Source organism: Melozone crissalis, unplaced genomic scaffold, assembly GCF_028551555.1.
Source record: "Melozone crissalis strain CALT ecotype California unplaced genomic scaffold, PUWL_Pcris_2 ptg000013l_1, whole genome shotgun sequence".
In the NCBI taxonomy this organism is placed as follows: Eukaryota; Metazoa; Chordata; class Aves; order Passeriformes; family Passerellidae; genus Melozone; species Melozone crissalis.
In genome coordinates, this window is record NW_026535791.1 from 46,021,319 (window position 1) to 46,040,949 (window position 19,631).

The following is a 19,631-nucleotide window of genomic DNA, read 5'->3' on the forward strand; positions in this document are numbered from 1 at the left end:
TGAAATTTTCACACTTTTCCCTTCAAACACTAAGTTTTGTTATTGTTTTTTCAGAGGTTAAGAATAACCCTATGGATATTATTAAACCTTCTAAAAGAAGAAACTTTCCATTTCAATACAAAGCTGACGATATTTCTGAAAACTCAAAACTGAGTTTGCTCTGAATTTTAGACTTGGCAAAAACATAGGACTTGATAAGTCTTGTTCATGTTTATTTAGTCTGGAAGTTTTGGCACTGAAATAAAAATTTCTTGCAGTAAGTGTGACGACAGTACTTAACATTTCTTGCCTGTGTTTCACTACTCCCCTTATGCTCACTATCTGCGAGATAAATTATATTTTCTTTCTGACTTGATTTCTCTTGAAAATAACTTGTCTACAGTCTGTAGGACCCAGTGGCTGCTGCTCACTCATACATGACAGTAGAACCCACTGCTCTGTGATCTGCAGTGAAGAACTGCATTCAAAGCTTTTTCATGGTAAGTAGAATGCTTATAATTACCTAATATAGCTGGGTTGCGTGCCTTCTGTCTTCTGAGATATTCCTGGATTAGGTCAGTAATTAGGATTAGCTTAATGCCCATGATCAAATGGCCAGTTTTTTTAAATAAAGTGGTTTGCTGGAGAGTTCTTGAGCCACACCATGAACTACAGCTGGTGTGTATCAGCTAGACAGATGAAAACATCAGTGAGATACAGGATCTGCCCTGCTGCTGTTAGCTAAGTACAATATTATGTTCCTTTACCTTCCTTTCCAGTCCATTTCCTCAGTTCCCCTTCAGCTTAGCGTTGTTCATGACACTCACTTGGTTTTGATCCTACAGCTCAACACTTACCTAGAGAAGCTTTCACTGACGATTACTCCCCTTTCATAAAAAGAAAAAAAAGTAAGGTGCACCTAAGCAATTGGTTGGATGTAATTCAAAACCAGGGTTTACATTTTCAGACCCAGGATCTGTCCTTTTCTAAGTTGGGGTACAGTTTCTCTGCACTTGACTGTGAAGAGAATGCAATGTACATTTATCTTCCTTTTAAAAAAAGCAAGTAAGTTAAAAGAGGCTTCTGTCTGAGGAGCACCATGACAAAGCAATTCCCTGAACTAAGTCATAACTGTAGTTTCAATGGTGATAGAATAAATAACTTCACCTCAAAGCTGCAAAACGGCTGCACACAGTGTACAGAGCAGCTCACATGATGCTGTTTATCACTGCATGATATAATTTTCTGTTCGGTTTTCTGATGTACATTGATACAGCATTACTGATAAAGTCAGAGTATATTCTAAGATATCAATGTTTTTTCTTCCTAGTTTAGAAATATGATGAAGCTTATAGATTTGATCCTCCTATCTACCTTCCTTTCAGTTTCCATGACATCTGAAACATGTAAGTCACATTTTAAAAATACTTTCTGATAAGGTTTGTTCTGTACAAATGCGTAGGCTGTTTCCTAATTAGTGGTTTTATTTTTAAGCCTAGTGAGTTCACCTCAAGCCAGAAATCACAACTTAAAATCTAGCTTTTAAAGTATATTAAAATGCACCAAACACTGTCCATTTCTATGACAGCAAGTGTAGTTTCAACTTCTGTCACTTAGCACCTCTGCAAGCAGAAAGAAAAGGGTCTTCTTGAAAGAATTTGAGAGTAGCTGGTGCTCCAGTTCCCAGCTGGGCACAAACTCCTAGAACATGCTTTAATTGCACTGAGCAGCATGTATGCATATGCACCCTGCTGAATCAGGGGTGTAAATGGGCGCTGTTCTCCACAGAAATGCTCTTTAATGTCCTAAATTTGGGGATGTTAATTGAAAAATGCAGTGTAACAATAATGTTTCCCTGCACAGGGGCAATGTCCAGAGCAGTAAACTATTTATGATGGGCCAGCTCTATTGACTCAGCTATATAATGCTGACCAGGGACACAGTGTTGTACAGTGCTCATGTACTTCTATTCTTGAGCTGAGATGCTCATTTATCTGAAAAATTCTGTAAGATATGATCTCTAAATATTTCTCCGTATTGTCAATTTTACAATAGGAATGCTAAGATTCAAGCAAAGGATATTTATTAAGGTGCCAAATTCTGCTGAAGAATTTGGCAAAATTATTTTCATGGATGTCATTGAATTAAAATGAGGCCTTTCTTTTTCAATATCTTCCATCTCCACACTATTTTTCCTCAGAAATCTGTATTTCCAATATGTTCTACCTTTGGTGGGGCAATGTTGCATTTTCTGACCCCCTCCTGATATGTCCAAGTGTCTTTGCAAGGCTTGTGGGTGGTAAAACTGTTAAAATTGTAGGGTTGAGGTTCCTCATACTCATAGCTGGCTAATTTAGGAGCCCCAAATTAGTGAGTGAGATGACAATATCAGTGGAAATTGACCACTTCTTCAGAAAGAACAAGAGCAGAAGTGTCCATCATGTAGACTCTCACCTCCTCATTTGTGCACCTACATGTCTAAAGCCACCATTGCAAAGTGTCATTTTTGAGAGACACTGTCTGTTTTGGTTAGCTGTTTGGTTATCTACTCTCATTTTCATGCTCCTTTATCTACTGCAGCTCCTTTGCCAATCTCAATCTTTGTTCTGTCACCATCCTTGCTCATACTCCAATCTTTTGCTCCTTAGAATGCAATTTAACTTCCAGGTTGTTTTCAGTGGCCAGTACACTATTTAGGTACCTGAGCACTTACGTATTTATCACAATTGCTTGAATCTAGTTTCTCTGGACCAATTTGAGTATTCAAAAGTAGAAGTATATTCAGCTAAAAAAAATAACCAACTGAAAATATTCGTGTCTTACTCCCAGATTTTCTTATGTGTGATCACATGTGGTTTATTTTTCTAAGCTTCTTGTTTGTCTCAGTTATTTCTGTATCTTTTCACCTTCCCAGAATCTGATTTCTCATCAGATTCTTCCTTTCAGGCTATCACATTGCTTTCATTTTTTTCCCACCTTATTTCCATGAACTTCAGAGAGGGCCTGTTTTTATTTGTATTTTATTTTATTTTATTTTATTTTATATATTTTATTTTTCCTAAGGATCTAATCTACAGACTTCCTTCTATGATTTTTTTCTTCCAGGGAAAAAAAAATCAACTTCATTTCTCTGTATTAAAAAAGCAGGAAAAAAAGCACTCATCCATTGCATAAAAAAATATTCATTATACTGAAGTAAGGAAAGATAACTACATTAAAGCCGTATTTTTCTTTGTTTTAATTAATTTTTTGAATAGAAACAGTATTTCAGGCAAAGATTTACATAATAATCTCATTGTAAGAAATCACTATTTTTTCAATTAAATCCTCTTGTTTTTTACTGCGTCTCCACTTAGAACCTAGGGATTTGCTTGTTTATTTGTGCCTCCCACATTAGTTCCTGTTTTTGGAAACAAATGGCTCCATAGCTCAAGGTAAACAAAATTTTTGTTGGAAAACCATCTAGTGAAAATAAGCTTGCTGTGTATCATCTCCGAAAGCTCAGGGAGGGTAGAGGAACATGACTGGCCCGCTGATCCACTAATGCCAAGTTCTCTGTCCCAGCGGACAAAGGTTTAATTTACCTGAGATTTTAATCTTTTGCTCAATTGCAGTTGATGCTATGGAAGGTGAGGCCTTTGTTATAAAAGGTCCCAAATGGAGTTCATCAGTGAACATCGCCTGGTATCGCATGGACACTCACACAAGAATTCCTGCGGAAGAGAAGGGATCACGAGTGTTTTCCATGGAACGATTTCTTTGGTTTCTGCCAACTTCTAGAGAGGATTCTGGAAACTACACTTGTGTAACACATTTGTAAGTGCCACATGGAAAGTGGAAGGTGTAAGACTGGCAAGAATATATGTTTTGATAATATATTATAATTAAATTTTTGGACATGATGACTTTTTAAGATAAGTTTTCATCCTGCAACTGCTATTTTTATGGCAGATCATTAAAACCAAGCTGCGACTGAAATACAATAATCATCCACATGTTTATAGAATGACACACATTTTTTATAAACATTGATATATTCCATGTAAAAATGCAGTCACTGACATACCTTATTCCATTTTTGAAGTTCAAGTAATCGCACGAAGTCGTACAACGTGAGTGTGCAAGTGCATTCATACAAGCCAGGAGAATGTTTCCCAAGTCGGATTCGTTACCCAAATGACACTCAAACAGGAAGAGTTGTTTGTCCTACCATTGATAACTATAAGAATGCTACTATTGTCCAGTGGTATAAGGTAAATGAAACCCTGATAGTGCCAATGTAGGTCAAAATATTGAAAAGCTCTTTGCAACCAAACACATTTTTCTTTTCCAGGACTGCAAACCTCTTAAGGGACAGAGATACTTCAAGAAAGAGAAATATGTTTATATTGAGAATCCAAGAAGGGAGGATGATGGTTATTATACTTGTCAATTTATTTATACCCATAAAGGAAATGTGTTTAATGTATCAGCAACAAGAATTTTCATAAGTGGGGGTAAGACAATAATTCTGTAGCTTGCTAAGATTAAAAGACTAATGTCAATTTAGAGCAAGGGAAACTCCTTTTGTACATTAAAAAGAGAAAGCATTTTGGTTGGTTTGTTTTATCATATTATTTAAGAATTACATCAGCTTTATTAGATGAATTTTGTGGATGGTCACCCACATTGAGTAAGATGGAGTAAAGTCAGACCTGGTCTCATTCAGATTTTTGTTTAAAAGGTTCTGATGACTCTGGTTAGATGCTGTGGTTGATAGAGTTCTCTGGTAGCACATTTCTGAAATGAGGGATCTCCTCAGTGGAATGCCACTATGCTCTGCTTTCTATTTATTGAGGGCAGCAGAATCTGTGGCTGGTGAGGACTGTCTGGTGGTCACTAAATCAGTCATGTGTTGATGGCCTTCAGCTTAATGCCTTGTGGTCTGTCTCAACCATCTAACATTTATTTGGTAGTAGAACTGAAAAAAAATTTTAGATTTGTCTTTAATGAGACAAAATATAGCTAGAAATAGAAAATGGATGGATCTCAGGGATTACTATGTCTCTGTGATTTTGAACATAGCCAATATGACTGAGATGTGTGGACTTTGGGTTGCCTCTAGGATGCAGTCTCCTAAGGAAGGCTTTGTATTTGGATGGTGTCCAGGAAATGGTGCACAGAAATTCATAGTTTCAGATTGCATCAACTTGCAAAACTTCAAAATGCATCTTCAGTTCTGTAATCAGATCAGTAGAAAAATAGTCAGGAAAACCTTTTCTTGGGGGATGGTGGAAGGCTTGAGTTGGCTCAGATGGTTGTTTTGTTGCTGTGTAGTTACTTTGCTTGTTTTTTTTTTAAAAAAAAGTGATGTTCATTTGCAGACTGAGCATCAGGCCTTTTTGCTCTGGGGAGGCACACAGCTTGTGGGCAGAGTGCAGACCTGGAATGTGGGAGCCTTGGATGCAGTTTTTGCTGCTATGCCCAGATCTCAGTAGCAGAGTTCATTCTGACTATTCTGAGCTGGACAGAAGACAGCTTGAGCAGAGATCTAGTTCAGTAGCTGGGAAACATTGTGCTTTTCCTCCTTTTCTGCCTGTTGCTCTACATGATCACAATCATGCTTTCCATGACACTTGCTCTGCCTAACAATTTTTGTTTGAATGTACTTCCATCAAAACTTCTCTAACTGTTCTGGAATGGTGTTCTTCCTGGGTTACAACAAAAATTTCTGGGTTTTATTTGGCCCAAAGACATTCAAATTTATAAAAGCCTTTGTTACATCCAGGCAGATCTTGAAGTTCATCTCGCTTTCTTTTGAAAGCATTGCAGAAAGAAGAGATCACAACATAACATGTGAAATCTAGGCTGGGTCTGGCATGTCTGCTCCAGGGTTTTCTAAACTCAAAGTACTTAATGGCAACTTTGAGTTTTTATCAGACCTTAAAATACGTATGCTGATGAGTGGAACTGTTCTGTTTGGTTAATATTAGAGAGTTATGATGCACATTCCTGTTGCCTTGCAGATCCATGCTGATCCAGAGGAGTTTCTGCCTCTGAATTCTGGCAGCCAAGAACTTAGCATAGTCAGGCAGCTGGGAAGTTACTGGCTCTCTCCTGACATCTATGTTATCATATCCTGTCAGTCTGGGAAGCAGGGACTGCAATGTCTTCCTACAGAATTTTTTTGGAAATACGTGTTTCACAGAGGTGCCTTGGGGTGGAAAAGCTTAATGAGCAAAGAGTTAGAAAGCAATATGTTTGGGGTTCAGATTCTGCATAAAAGTATGTATTAGCTATTTCATATAATGGATATGAGTAATTTCTCAAATGTCTCTTTAGAGACTCCAAAACAGTTGAGAAACCCCAAAACAGCTGAGAAATCATACAAGTCTATATAACAGCATTTGCTTTTTTCCCCCACTCAGCAGCTAATACAGTATTTCAAAACCTAATTTTTTTTCTTACTTTCTATGTACAAAGGTACATAGATGGGGAATAAATACTGAAGATATTAACATGTACATACTCCCCAGAGATATTTGGTTGTAGGAATAAAACCTGATGATCCCAAGAAGTATGTGAAACACTGTTAGTTTGCAATTCTGTTTTGGGATCATAAAATATTAATTGTACAGATTACAAATCTTATCTTACAAAATGCATTTTCACAACTTGTTAATGCATACTTTCTTTTCCTCTTTAATTTCTAAAGTAAAATACTCACCTCTACCACCTCAAATCATATTTCCAAAGAATGAAGATGTAATAGAAGCAGAGCTTGGTGAGTACAAATTTTAATTTGTTTTTAAATTAACATTTTGTAATGGTCTAGAAGACGTATCTTCAAGAAGATGTAATGATGGAACTTCTCATCACAGTTTTGTACCATAATATTTACCATATTTAATTCCCTCCAGGCTCAGAGGTGTGAAGTTAGATATAACTGATGTGTTATTTAGGCATTAAGTGAAGTTTAGGAAGATTTCATCAACTTGTTCTACTCTCACCGGAATACACTTGGATTATTCACAGAGTGAATCATTACATCTCAGCTGAAAGGTGACAGCTTCCATCCACTTCAAAGATGGCAGTGGTTAAATCCCTCAAAACTGCTTGATGGTACCCCTGAGAGGGAAGGATGGACTGTTCTTGTGGCTAGAGCTGCTCCTTGCTACCCTCAGTCCCCACGTGGAGACAGTGCCTGTGTCTCTGCCGAGGAATGAGGGAGAGCAAGGAGCTGGTTGCTGGCTCTGAGGCTGAGGAGCACTGCCTGTCTCATACCCAAGCTGGCTGGCAGTGATCAGACAGCCTGCTTGGAAGAGCTGAAGGAGGACTGGGAGGGCAGAAGGACGGGACCCAGCAGTGGATTGAGACAGAGCAGCTGGACAGCCCATGATGCAGGGCTTGCTCCTGGCTCCCTGCTGTCCGGGCTATGGATGTTCCCAGGGATTCACATTCATCCTGGTTAGCTTGCATCATCAGGATAAGGTGTTCCTGGCAGGAGTGAGGGTTTGTCTGCAGTCAGTGGGAAAGGTGGAGCTCTCCAGCAAGAGACTAAACCCATCAGAAACCTAAATAGGTAATCCAGGATCTGTCTGCCAGGGCAAGTGGGGTGAAACTGGGCCAGTGGGAGAAGGGATTGTACCTACACTCCTCTGCTTCTGTCCTACAGCAAGACTGCTCAGGCAGCAGATACTGCAGGGGTCCACAGCCCTCTCTGTGCCATGTGCTGGGGCTCAGAGACTTGTCAGTTGACTCTCATTCCCATTATTTTATTCCTCTTTCCCCCAGCTGTTTTAGCTGTTTTCCCCAGAAATTAGATGGTCTCTGCTCGAGGACAAGCTTTCTCCAGTAAGATGGTCAGTGCCCAGTGCTCTGTGGGCTCTGCCTGTCACTCTGATAGTGCTTACACAGGGAAAATTCACTTTGCATTTGAAACCCAATTGCTGTACTGGCTCTGTTGTCTCCTGTTTGCAAAAATGAAGGGGTTTCCCCATGCTCCCTAATACCAATCATGTTCTAGCCATAAGATTTAATATTCTTATCTAAGACCTGCTTAGATGCAGACTTACATGGAAACAATTTAACATGTCTAAATTGTAGTTTCTTTTGGTGCAATGGTGGCCCTTACTTTGAAATAAATATTTCCTAATGGGGAATATTTAATAAGTAATTTCCTGTTTTAGTATTGCCTGGACTGGCTTACTTTACTTTTGTCCAGCTTGAATAAAATCCAAGATAAGGCTGCACGCAAGTCGCAAAATAATAGATGCTGAAATTTAATTAGATTATTTATGTGTACATTTGTGTGTTAACCACCATATCTATCCTATGTTCCTCCACATATAATCCAGCTGATCATATGTGTCAAGCATCACAAGTTAAGGGGATATTGTCTTCATCATAATAAATATAAATAATTCCTTTTGTAATCCTTGGTGTGCTATTAGATCATTTGCTGAAAAATTCCTGTTATTTCTTTTTCTCTGTTCTATGTATCATTTTTTCAGCAGTAGTTCAAAAAAATATTATGACAAAACTCACAAGTTTTATGAAGATTTGTAGGGAAAGGTGTTGTGAGGAAAATATAATTTTCCTTGTTTTTCATCAAGGAATGTTTACATCTCTGTATGTTGATTAGGTGCTGCTTTGTCTCTGAAATGTCGGGCCCGCCTGGGGATTAACAAACAACCACTGGCTGCTGTCAGCTGGGATGTGGATAACATGTCAGTGAAAAGAATTGTTTTTACAAGATTTCATAGAGAAACTCATTTGTAAGTCCACATAACACAGAATAATCTTTCTTCTACACAAACTGTGCCTAGCAATTGAAACCAATGGTACCATCTCTTTCTCTTTCTATTAGTTTTGATGATCATGAGCAAGTATACTATGGAGAGACAACTTTGAATATTACTGAAGTAAAAAAGGAGGATCTGCAGTCAAATTTCACATGTATAGCATTGAACACACTGTACAGCACAAGAGTCACAGTGACGTTACAACTCAAAGTGCAATCTAAGGGTAGGAGTTTTTAATTTTGATTCTTTACAATTTGCACTGAGTTTGAAATATGCTGGTGAGTTTATTTTATTATTTGTTTCAGATAGTAAAAAAATTTCAGTTAGTAAGAAACAAAACCAGGCTGCTTCTTCCCTACAAGTTCCAGCCAGTTGCAAAATTCTTGTGTCTGAGTCCTTGTCCTTGGGGTTGGGGAGAGAGTGGGACATTATTCAAACAGGGTCAGCAAGAGATGAAATACACAGAGCGTGACTGTATCAGCTCTGTGATAAGAATATCCTGTTTCTAGGATATTTCTCCACTGTGACAAATAGAACTATTGTCTGTAGTATAAAAGTGTGGCAGAAAATAGGCAAACTTTAAATGTAAGGGTTTCAGCTGCTGCTTTGCCAGTTTGTATTCCTTACTAGACTGCATCTACTGTAGTGACCTTTTTGGACTGAATGTTGTGAGAATCACCTCTTCAAAGTCACTCTTTATCTTCTCTGAGTGCCACTGTGTTCCCTCTGTGCCACACAGAGGTGTGAGTAGCGCTTCAAAGGCTATCCCTTGGTTTTGTTTTTAATTTCCTGGTTCTAGTAGTACCTGAAAGAGAAAGAAAATCCAGGGCAGTAAATGGTGGGGACAGAGATAATCCTTAGCTCATATGGGAATTTTCTTTTTTAATAGGGATAGCCAGATCCCTAAGCACTGTTGCCAACACCTCTGAATCAGATTCCTATGGCAGAAAATGCAATTCTGTCTGTGAGGGCTCAAGAAGCAGCTGTGATCAATTGTTTCCTTTTTCACTCCTTCAGACATGTTAACCACCAAGAATCTTGGAATGATAGAATGGTTTGGGTTGGAAGGAACCTTAAAGATCATTTAGTTCCAAACTCCCTGCCAAGGGCAGGGGCACCTTTCACTAGACCAAGTTGCTCAGAGCTCCAGCAGCCTGGCCTTGAACAGAGGGATGGAGCATCCTCAGCTTCTCCGGGCAACCTGTTCCAGTGCCTCACCACCCTCGCAGGAAAGAACTTCTTCCTAATATGTAATCTAAAGCTACTCTCTTTTCTCGAGGATTTTGAAAGTAAATGTCAAGACCTTTAACAGTTTTCTGTAAGAGAGTGTTGGGAAGAGTAAAATCCAGTGTACTGTGATGACAGGGTGTGCACAGACCCATGTCCTGCTGTATCCTCGACTGCTCATGACTTTCTACAGGATCATGGCTTCAAGGCCTGGACAAATTTCCTTGCAAGCCTGGACTAGAAGAGATGTAGGTGAATTGTAACAGCAGAATAGCACCAGCAGGAAGGTGGCATGAGATGTTTTGGCTGGATAGGTGAGTTTGAGTGCAGCATCACTCAGGAAGCTGGCAGTACACCAGCTTTGCACTGGAGCACCTGTGTGGGAGTGCACTTGCAATGAGAGGGAAGGAAACTGAGTAACAGCTTTTGTTTATTAGTACAAGTCTCTTGTTGGCCCCATATTACAGACTAGATGAAGGAGAACATATAGCATATCCTGTATTCATCCCATGAATCATTGAGTCTTATTTCTGTTATAGACAAATCTTATTTTGTTTTTTGTTCATAGGTCTTCAGTTAATGTTCATGAAAGCTCTTGGCTGTGACCCTGCTTTCATTGCTACCTTTTTTGTGTGGATATCTGTGCCCTTGTCCTTGTTGCTGCTGTTGACAAGGTGTCTGCCTCTGCTCCTCAACGCTGTTGGTGTCAGCAATGCTATGTCCAAAAGTGGCTGTGCTCTGCTTTAGTTTTCTTCACTCAGTTCTCTCAAAGCTCAGCAATACTTATGTTAAAGCAGTGTCTCTTCTTTCTGAGAATAATAAAAATGCTATATAGGATTCACTTGTGCCTCTCACCTTGTAAATGTGTAATAAGGATGTGCACACTCTTTTTTGTTTGTTTGTTTTGTTTGTATGTTTGTATTTAATAGAGAAAAAATTCCAAATATATGATTGCTCCTTAGTGTTTCTCACAGCACAACTTGTGTCTGCTAGCTACTACCCTGTTAATGCTTTTTTTTTGCAGTTATTCAAAGCAGAGATAAAGTTCAGAAAGCATCATCTCTGTTCTTCTTCAAAGATGTTTAATGTTAAAGCTAACCTCTTGGCTCATGTTTTGTAGGCTGATGTGGACAGGAACTCTAGACACAGATCTCTGCTTTCACTGTCTGGAAGTGCATCCACCTTAGATGCCAGAGAAGATAGAAAAAACTGCTGCTCTTCTGGAGTTTGTCTGGAACTCCTTCAAAAGTTGCTTTCTGACATGTTTTCTCTGGCCTTTCCAGTATTAGCTCTTGTGAGCTGATAGTTCTGTATTCCCATTACTCTTGAATATAAATAGAACATAGCTTACTCATGAGCTCAGCTGCTAAATGATGCAGTAAAGTCAAATGGAACAACAGGATCTATTCAGCCTTGTTCAGGGGTTTGTGGCACCTGCCCCCACTGTGCTGAATGTTCACTAGTGAATGAAATTAGTGAATGTCCATTAGTTAATACCAGAGAAATTAGGGGCTAAGCCAGCATTACTGGGAATTGAACCTGCTCTTCCAGGAAGACCTCTGTGAAGACACATTCCAAACTGCATGGGCACATTGGCTTCTTTTCCAGCCTTGGTCTAATCAGTGCAAATATAAACAGTGTTTTTTAGGTTTGCAATTGCAAACGTTGATGCTGGAACCTGCTTCTTCTCCAGATTATAGAGACTTAATGCAATGCACCAGTAATTGTAATGTTATGATGAGCATGCTGTCAACAAATGTATCAGTAAGAAACAACATCACACTCTGGTGCTTGGGGCAGCCCCTCCAGGTAGTGAAAGGGGTTTCCTTACTTTGTCTGTGTGTATTGAGCAGGGAAATGGATAAAATACCAAAATTTGAAGGGGTCAACAAGGATGAAGTTCCTTAATAGGCATCATGGGATACTATTAAAAATATGGTCAAATTTCACTTAAGAAGGAACTGACTGTTTTCTTGCCCAATCTTATTGAAAGGTGTTTCCTCCTGATCTAGTTCTGGTGAGGTAAGCTTCCTCACAAGCCTAGAATTTCTTTTCCCCTTTAAACTCCAAAGAAATAAATGTAAAGACTGTGAAAATCTTGTTAAATTTGCCTCAAAACCAACCAGAGGAAAGTGAAAATGTATTTGTAAACTCTTCATTTATATACATTTTCAGCAGAATTTCTCAGGCACACCCTCCACTAGACCAAATCTCTCAGCACCCCATCCAAGCCATTCTGGAACACTTCCAGGGATGGGGGACCCACAGTTTTTCTGGGCAATCTGTTCCTCTGTTTTACCACCTTCAATGTAAAAAATGTTTTCCACATATCTAGACTTAATCTATCTGTGATAAATCTTCACCTCTGAGGTAAAGATGGACAGATTCTAGAACTCTTCCATGAGGGAAATTGGAACTAAAGTGGGTGGCTCCTTTCTATCTCAGTTTCTCTTACTCATCATTGCTATTACATGCTTCTTGACCCTCTTGAAAGGAAAAGGCAGGAGAGAACATCATCTGACTTCTCATTGTTTATTTTATTTCTGTGACCAGGACGTGTTCTGTTTTCCTGCTTGTCTAGTGCTATCTTAGCTCTCTTATCTTGCAGATTTCATTACTTGCACACACTCTTTGTATCCTATTTGTGCAATCATGCCAGAAGCCTCCATTTGTCCTTTTGTGGATTTTCATGCGTAGGCTTAGATGTCTCACAAAATGGTTGTGTTATTACCAGTTTTGGAAAGTCACAGATTACTTAAACATCATTGTCAGCTGTGGTTTTTAGCATAAGTAGGTCTGGATTCAACAAAGTGAATATTAATTATATATTTATTATATAGTATGCTTCTAGTTCAGGGGTCTGTGTGTTGGCTATGCCAGCTGGGGAAGGAAGAAGCTTTCTCATCTCTGTTTTGAGCTCCTGAAAGCTGTTAACACAAGTAAGGATATGAGCCTAAAACTTCAGCACACTGATTAACTTCTCTGTGGCTAACCATATATTCCTCTACTTTGCAGAGGTTCTTCCTAATGTCCTCCTGATCACAGGATCTGTAGTTCTGCTAGGTGCAATAGCACTCTCTGTGATCCTTTACCAGTCCTTTCGAGTGGATATTGTCCTGCTGTATCGGGAGATATTCCAGCCCTACTCAGTCAAGGATGGTAAGTAAGATTTGAGAAAGAAAGTTTTAAAAAAGGGAAATGGCAAATCATAAAGTAATTTATTTGATAGTTGCTAACCCGTGATACCTGAGCCTGATTCTTCTCTTTCTTACACCTTCAGTAAAGAGAAGTAATACATAGCTCTGCAAGTGCTTTACATTCCCTTGTTTCCTGGGTTTTGTAGGACTGAATTACATAAAAGAGAGATTCAGTCCTGGTTTTGTAGTTTTTTATTGAAAGTATTTGCCATAAATACTGAATGATGTAGAAAACCCGATTTACAGTGCTATTAACTGTACTTGTTATGTGCTCTCTAATGCAAAGGAACAAACCTGATAACTAATGTGATAAAAGCATATGTTAGAGCAACACAGTTTTTGTAGGCCAAAAAGAAAGATAGCAATAATTTCTGGAGGAATACATACCATCTAGCTTTATTGGCTGCTTTCAGCTTAGGATTCAGATGTCTGCATTTAGTTGTATGAAATGAAAGTGCACACAGGAAAGTTTCCATCTCAGACATGAAACCTGGAGATCTGTGGCTGGATCCTGCTGTCTAGCCACGAGCAGTTGGTGCTGTTGGGGCTGCCTTAGGGCTTTTAGTGAGACTGGACCCCTCTGCAGGGGGCAGCTGAAGGGCAGACAGTGCCTAATGATGTGATGAAGTACATATTTTTAAGAGACCAAATCCAGCTAAATGGACAAATTTTAAATCTGAAGCTGACTCTTACCACAGATGTATGCATGTAGATATCTACAGCTGATCTAGTTACTTCTCATTAAAGAGGAAAGAAGTATGCCTTTTTTTGGACAGTTTCCATGTAAGCATATTTTATGATGAAATTAATCAGACTCTGGAAATGGATATTTCATTATTATTACAGAATCACAGGATCACAGACTCACAGAATCAGTGAGGACCTCTGCGATCATCGAGTCCAATCTATGACCAAACACCACATTGTCAGCTGGACCATGGCACTCAGTGCCATTTCCAGCCTTTGCTTAAACACCTCCAGGGATGGTGGCTCCAACACCAGCCTGGACAGCCCATTCCAATGCCTAATCATCCTCTCTGTGAAGAAATTCTTCCTAATGTCCAACCTAATCCTCTCCTGCTCCAGATTAGCACTGTGTCCTCTTGTCCTGTCACTGCTTGCCAGGGAGAAGAGGCTGATCCCCACACCAGGCTACAATCTCCTTTTGGATCATTATGGAGAGCAAGAGGGTCAAACCTGAGCCTTCTCTTCTCCAGACTAAATAACCCCAGCTCCCTCAGCTGCTTCTCCAAGGATCTATTGTTAGAATGGTTTGAGCAAGAACCTCAGCAACAAAAGAAAGGATACAGCCATTTCCACCAGAAAGAAAGAAACATTTGGGATTAGAATAAAAATGCTGTAATGGAAAACTTAATTTAGAGAAATGAATCAAGGAATGAAATAAATACTTGACTTTCTATTTGGTTCTGACTGTAAGACTGTTTCCTAAGAAATGTGATTTTCACTCAAGTGTATGATATGTTGTGGGAATGATGAATAAAGTCTTCAAGATGGAAGAATTTAAATGGAATATCTTGTGCTGAGAGACAAAGCCTGTTAATAGCAAATTGTATCACTGAAAAAACAAATGGTGAGCTTCGTGGCTATATCATGCTAATATGCATTGATCAGTAGAAATCTTATACTTTGGAATGCAATCTTCACAATACAAAGGCCAGGTTCTCCAAAGCTACAAACACACAAGACAAAACAATTGATCATGGAAAACACCAAATATGCACAGCCTTTAATTTCCAAACATGCACCAGATGATATACATTATTCAGATTGGCTGGAACTGCTTCTTAGATCTATTTCACTATTGACTGATATTTTTATTTCTCTCCTACTTTTTGCAACAGACAGCTCATGTTAACACAATACTCCTTCCTCTTGTTTTGCCTTACAGATGGGAAGATATATGATGCATATGTTATCTACCCCAAAAACCACACCAGTGAAGCTAATTTTGTGGAATATTTTGTTTACCAAATCATGCCAGAAATTCTGGAAAATAAATGTGGATATACGTTGTGTATTTATGGGAGGGATATATATCCTGGAGAAGGTAAGTTTCAGATCTGGTAATGCACTTGAAACACTTGTCAAGCTTGAGCAAATTGTGATTCAAGTCCCTTTTAGGTGTGTAGGAGGTCGCTCTACATTCCAGACCTTGAAGCTCATGTCCTCAGCAGCCATCTGCCTGCTCTTTCAGGCCAGGTGTCACAAGGGCACTCTGTGCTTTCCAGTGTGCTAGGAGAAGCAAGCCACTAGGAAAGGGCACGGACTTCTTATCATCTTGGAACGCACAGGAAACATGACCCTGAGTGTGACTCTTTTAAAAATACACTTGCTCTTTGGAAAATCTAACTCTCTGCAGGCTTATCTGGGCAAAGCCACAACCAAACCTTCCATGAGCTGGCTTGGCTGACTACAAGACAGGGAACAGGAGAAACCCATAAGCTCAGCCAAAGCCACAAACTCAGCTAAGGAAACACCTTTGCTGTTATCACTCAGGAGTTTTCAACCTTTTATGAGGGTGTTAGAATCACAAGAAGTTCAGCTTCTTTTCACTGACATGTTCTATTTTCCCTTCACATAATACTCAGTTTTAGTTCAGGAGAGAATTGGTATGCTTTATTCCTGCTTCCTTGTCTTTCAGGATGAAATAATGTAAATTAATCTGTGCTAATTTCCGTATTAACACCCTCCACACTATCACATATGATTGCTGCCACCTAGGTGCTATCTGCTCTCCTCCAGAGCTGACTTCTCTGTATATCTTGTGCCCTGGTTCTTCTATAGACCAGATCTTCTCTCTATGTCAGTGAGCAGGCATGAAGCCTAAGCTGGTGCATTTTCTGTTTCACATTTCTGAAATCATCTGCACTGGGCTGGTGTCATTCATCTGCCCTCAGCTGAGGCTGAAATCTTTGATGTCCTTCTCTTCTGGAAAGTTGTGAAAGGGCTGCTTAGCCTTGGAAAAAATGAAGGTAAAGAAAAGCCGCAAAAGTTGTTGAGCCAGACCATTCCCAGATCCAGCACAAGGAGCTACAATAGCTCACAAAACTGTCAAAGGCAAAATCTTACACCTCTTTCAGTGGTCTGGCAGCCCCCAGGAAAGGAAAAGAGGGCACACATGGAGCTGGCTGATGCATCTGCGAATCAGCTAGTTTGTTAAATAATTGGTGCGTTGAATTTCCTCAGCTGTGCTCCCACTTCTTCTCTTTTGGCCCAGCATCACAGGGACAGTAGCACTGATCAGCTCTCCCTAACATGGCAGTGGGAAATTCAAACATCTTCTGTTGTGCTGACACACAGATGCCTTGAAAGTCTGGATTTACCCCTGCAGGGTGAAGGCCAACACAATGCACAGATTAGTGTATAAATTAGCACACAATAACTCAGGACAATTCACTATAATTTAGTCTAACCTCACCTGGAAATAAGCCTCTTAGATGCAAGTCACTCTAAAGTCTCCTGATGACTATTTATCATGGCTAAGTATTGCAAGATCATCTCTAAGGCATTAAACATGGTACAACACAATTCCTTACACAGAGACTGTTGATCAAACACAATTTTCTTACAGTCAGATCTACTGAATTTGTTCCTAGGTCACTGGAATAGAAATTCCTAACAATACTTAAAAGCAGTGACCATATTGATGTTTCAACTAAAAAAAAAAAATTTGAAATGAAAGCTTTTTGGTTTGGGCTTCTTGCTTTTCTTTCCCCTTGCCCCATTGGTCTTTCTCTAATAAATAAACAAACTGTATCAGACTGAAGTGAGATACAAATTATTTCTGGTTACAAAGCAATGAAAATGGAGTTTCCAATCTCAAAAGAATTTTAAAAGTAATATCAGTGTCTCATCATTTTCTTGTACGTTGCTAGATGCAGCCAGTGCAATCGAGATGAGGATGCAGAAGAGCAGGAGGCTGATCATGCTGCTGACACACCAGCTGGTTAATTCTAAAGAAGATGCTTATGATCAACACATTGCTTTATACAATGCCCTCATTCAAAATGACACCAAGGTGATCCTTCTGGAAATGGAGACAATTGGGAGTTACGGGAAGCTTCAGGAATCTCTTAGGTTTCTTATTAAGCAGCAAGGCACCATCAAATGGAAAGAGGAGCACACGGTGCACCCACAGTCACCCAGTTCTAAGTTCTGGAAGCAGGTGAGGTTCCGTATGCCGCTGGCACGCAGGCCCTCACACGTGGCTGACACCAGGTGAAGAACAGTGCTGCACCATCAGGATGGACTACAAGCTGTTTGTCCTTTCAGAAAGGAAAGGAAATGACTGTACAGTCTGGAAGTCTGGCTGTGTTTTTTGAACTTTTTTTTCAGTCCTTCTACTGAGTAACAATGGGGTAAATTGATGGAAGAAGTCTAGGAAACTGAGGGGATATTTTACAGGTATGAGAGGTCTAAATAAATAATTCTAGATTTTGGGGAGAATTTTGCATGTCACAGAAAACCAAATGTGCCTATACTCTTTCTAGATATAGTTGTATATATAACAGAAAGTTATGATTGTGAATAACCGAAAGCCTTGCAGGTTGAATTCATCTTTCTAATGCAGTTGATAAAATATAAATGCCTTCTGTATTATTTGATTACAAAGTATAATGTGCATTTTGCAATTAGAAAGTATAATGTTATTATTTTGTTAACTTCTATTTTCTGACACTTACTCCTTTTTGATTCAATAGTGACACTCACAAGATGAAATTTTATTCTTCCTTGGTACGAATGCCTCACTAAAGAGTCTTTTGAGACTGATGTGAATACAGTGTTAAGGGAAAGAAATGCACTGATATATCTATATATCTATATATAAAAATATGCATTGTTACAGGAAATAAATGAACTGATATATACATATATATATTTTACATGCATTGTTAAGGGAAACGAATGCACTGATACATACAAAGGTATTTTATATGCACTTTAAAATATTTTATATATCTATTAAAATGAATCACACAAATGGGAAATTTAAGTCTTTCAGGTACAATAATCATGCTGTTACTATAATTATTATCTTAACATAGAAATAACATATTAAAATTTAGGATGTTCTTTTGATACACTGACAGCATTCCTTTAAGCTACCAAAAAAAATAGACTGCTTTTTTACAACAAGAATTATACAGTTTTTCCCCATGCTTTGGCCTCATGTGTAGTTATACTTTCTTATATTTCTGATAGGAAATCAGATGTAGTGTAGTTATACTCGTGTGTAGTTATACTTTCTTATTTCTGATAGGAAATAACCTTAAATGCAAAGGTCAGAGCCAAATCTTCTAGTTCAGGGGAATAGGAACAAGATGTATTCTAGTACAGGTATCCCTGAAAACTTTAATCTTTTTATATTTTCAAACCCAGGATATTCTTACTGTCAGAGAAGGCTTAGTTTTCAGCTTTAGACTTGCTACAGAATAGACTTAAAAAGTGAAAATTAGATGCAGAAAACTAACTCAATGGTAACTCATTGTTACCAAGTCCAGGATTAAAAGCAGGCAAATTCTTCCCTTTTACTCTAAGTTTTTATTGAATAGGGATCTTCAGACTTATAGATAGCTATTTGGAGTAGAAAAAACATGCATAAAATATATGTATAGATATTTTTCAGAATTCTGTTAAAAGATCTATGGCACACTAGACAGTTTTTCACTCATGAGTTGTATTTTCAAGCGTTCATTCACTCATTGCTCACTTCACCACAACTATAAAGCATCAAAGGTTGCATTTTGTAATTACCTCATTAGATTGTGTGCTGTGCTGGGTCCTGTTCCTAAAGATACCTCTGGATAAAACTTACTGTCTCCGTGGAGGCCCCACAAGATGGATTCATGCCAGTGTGAGACTTGGTTTGTTCCTACAGTACCATTGCTTCCCACAGAGAGCATGCCAACACTAAGGCATGTGTAAAAGCAGGAAAGCCTGTTCCTATAAACTTTGAAGATTTTTACACATAAGTGACTGAGCAAGACAGAATATTCACTTCAAAGATTATCACAGGATAAGTTTTTAATACAGTTTGAGTCCTGGGCTTGTAATGAACAAGAAAGGATGATAAGCAAGCATCTTTGAAGTGAAAAGTCTAGGATGACTTTTGAAGCTGGAAAGACATGAGGAGAAGGTACAGTGAGGAATTGCACAGGATGAGAAATGAACCAAATTACTCTGAAATATACTGGTGTGTCATTGACTCCTGTTAGCCATGCATGTAGTCATGGTGGTGAAAAACAAACTCACTACATGGCTCTTGTGGTGACGCTACATTTTTTTCAAGTTTCATGGTCAGCACAGAAAAAAAAAAGAGGAAAATAATTCTTATGGTGGTTTGCCAGCAGTGAAGAAAAGGAGCAAATTCAGTGTGGCAAAGGACTTTTTTTTTTTTACAGTACCAGGGCATGACTATGGGACC

At 38.9% G+C, this 19,631-nt stretch overlaps 1 protein-coding gene across 1 annotated transcript; it reads left to right on the top strand.

The window, feature by feature from the left end:
* The first annotated feature begins 1,315 nt into the window (after positions 1–1,315).
* LOC128934440 (interleukin-1 receptor-like 1) lies at positions 1,316–17,457 on the top strand. Its single transcript, XM_054272018.1, has 10 exons — positions 1,316–1,385; positions 3,594–3,795; positions 4,064–4,232; positions 4,313–4,475; positions 6,674–6,742; positions 8,603–8,735; positions 8,828–8,985; positions 13,005–13,148; positions 15,096–15,254; positions 17,083–17,457. Exons 1-10 carry the CDS (start codon positions 1,319–1,321, stop codon positions 17,427–17,429), a joined length of 1,611 nt encoding a protein of 536 aa, XP_054127993.1. The 5' UTR covers positions 1,316–1,318; the 3' UTR covers positions 17,430–17,457.
* The last annotated feature ends 2,174 nt before the right edge of the window (positions 17,458–19,631 follow it).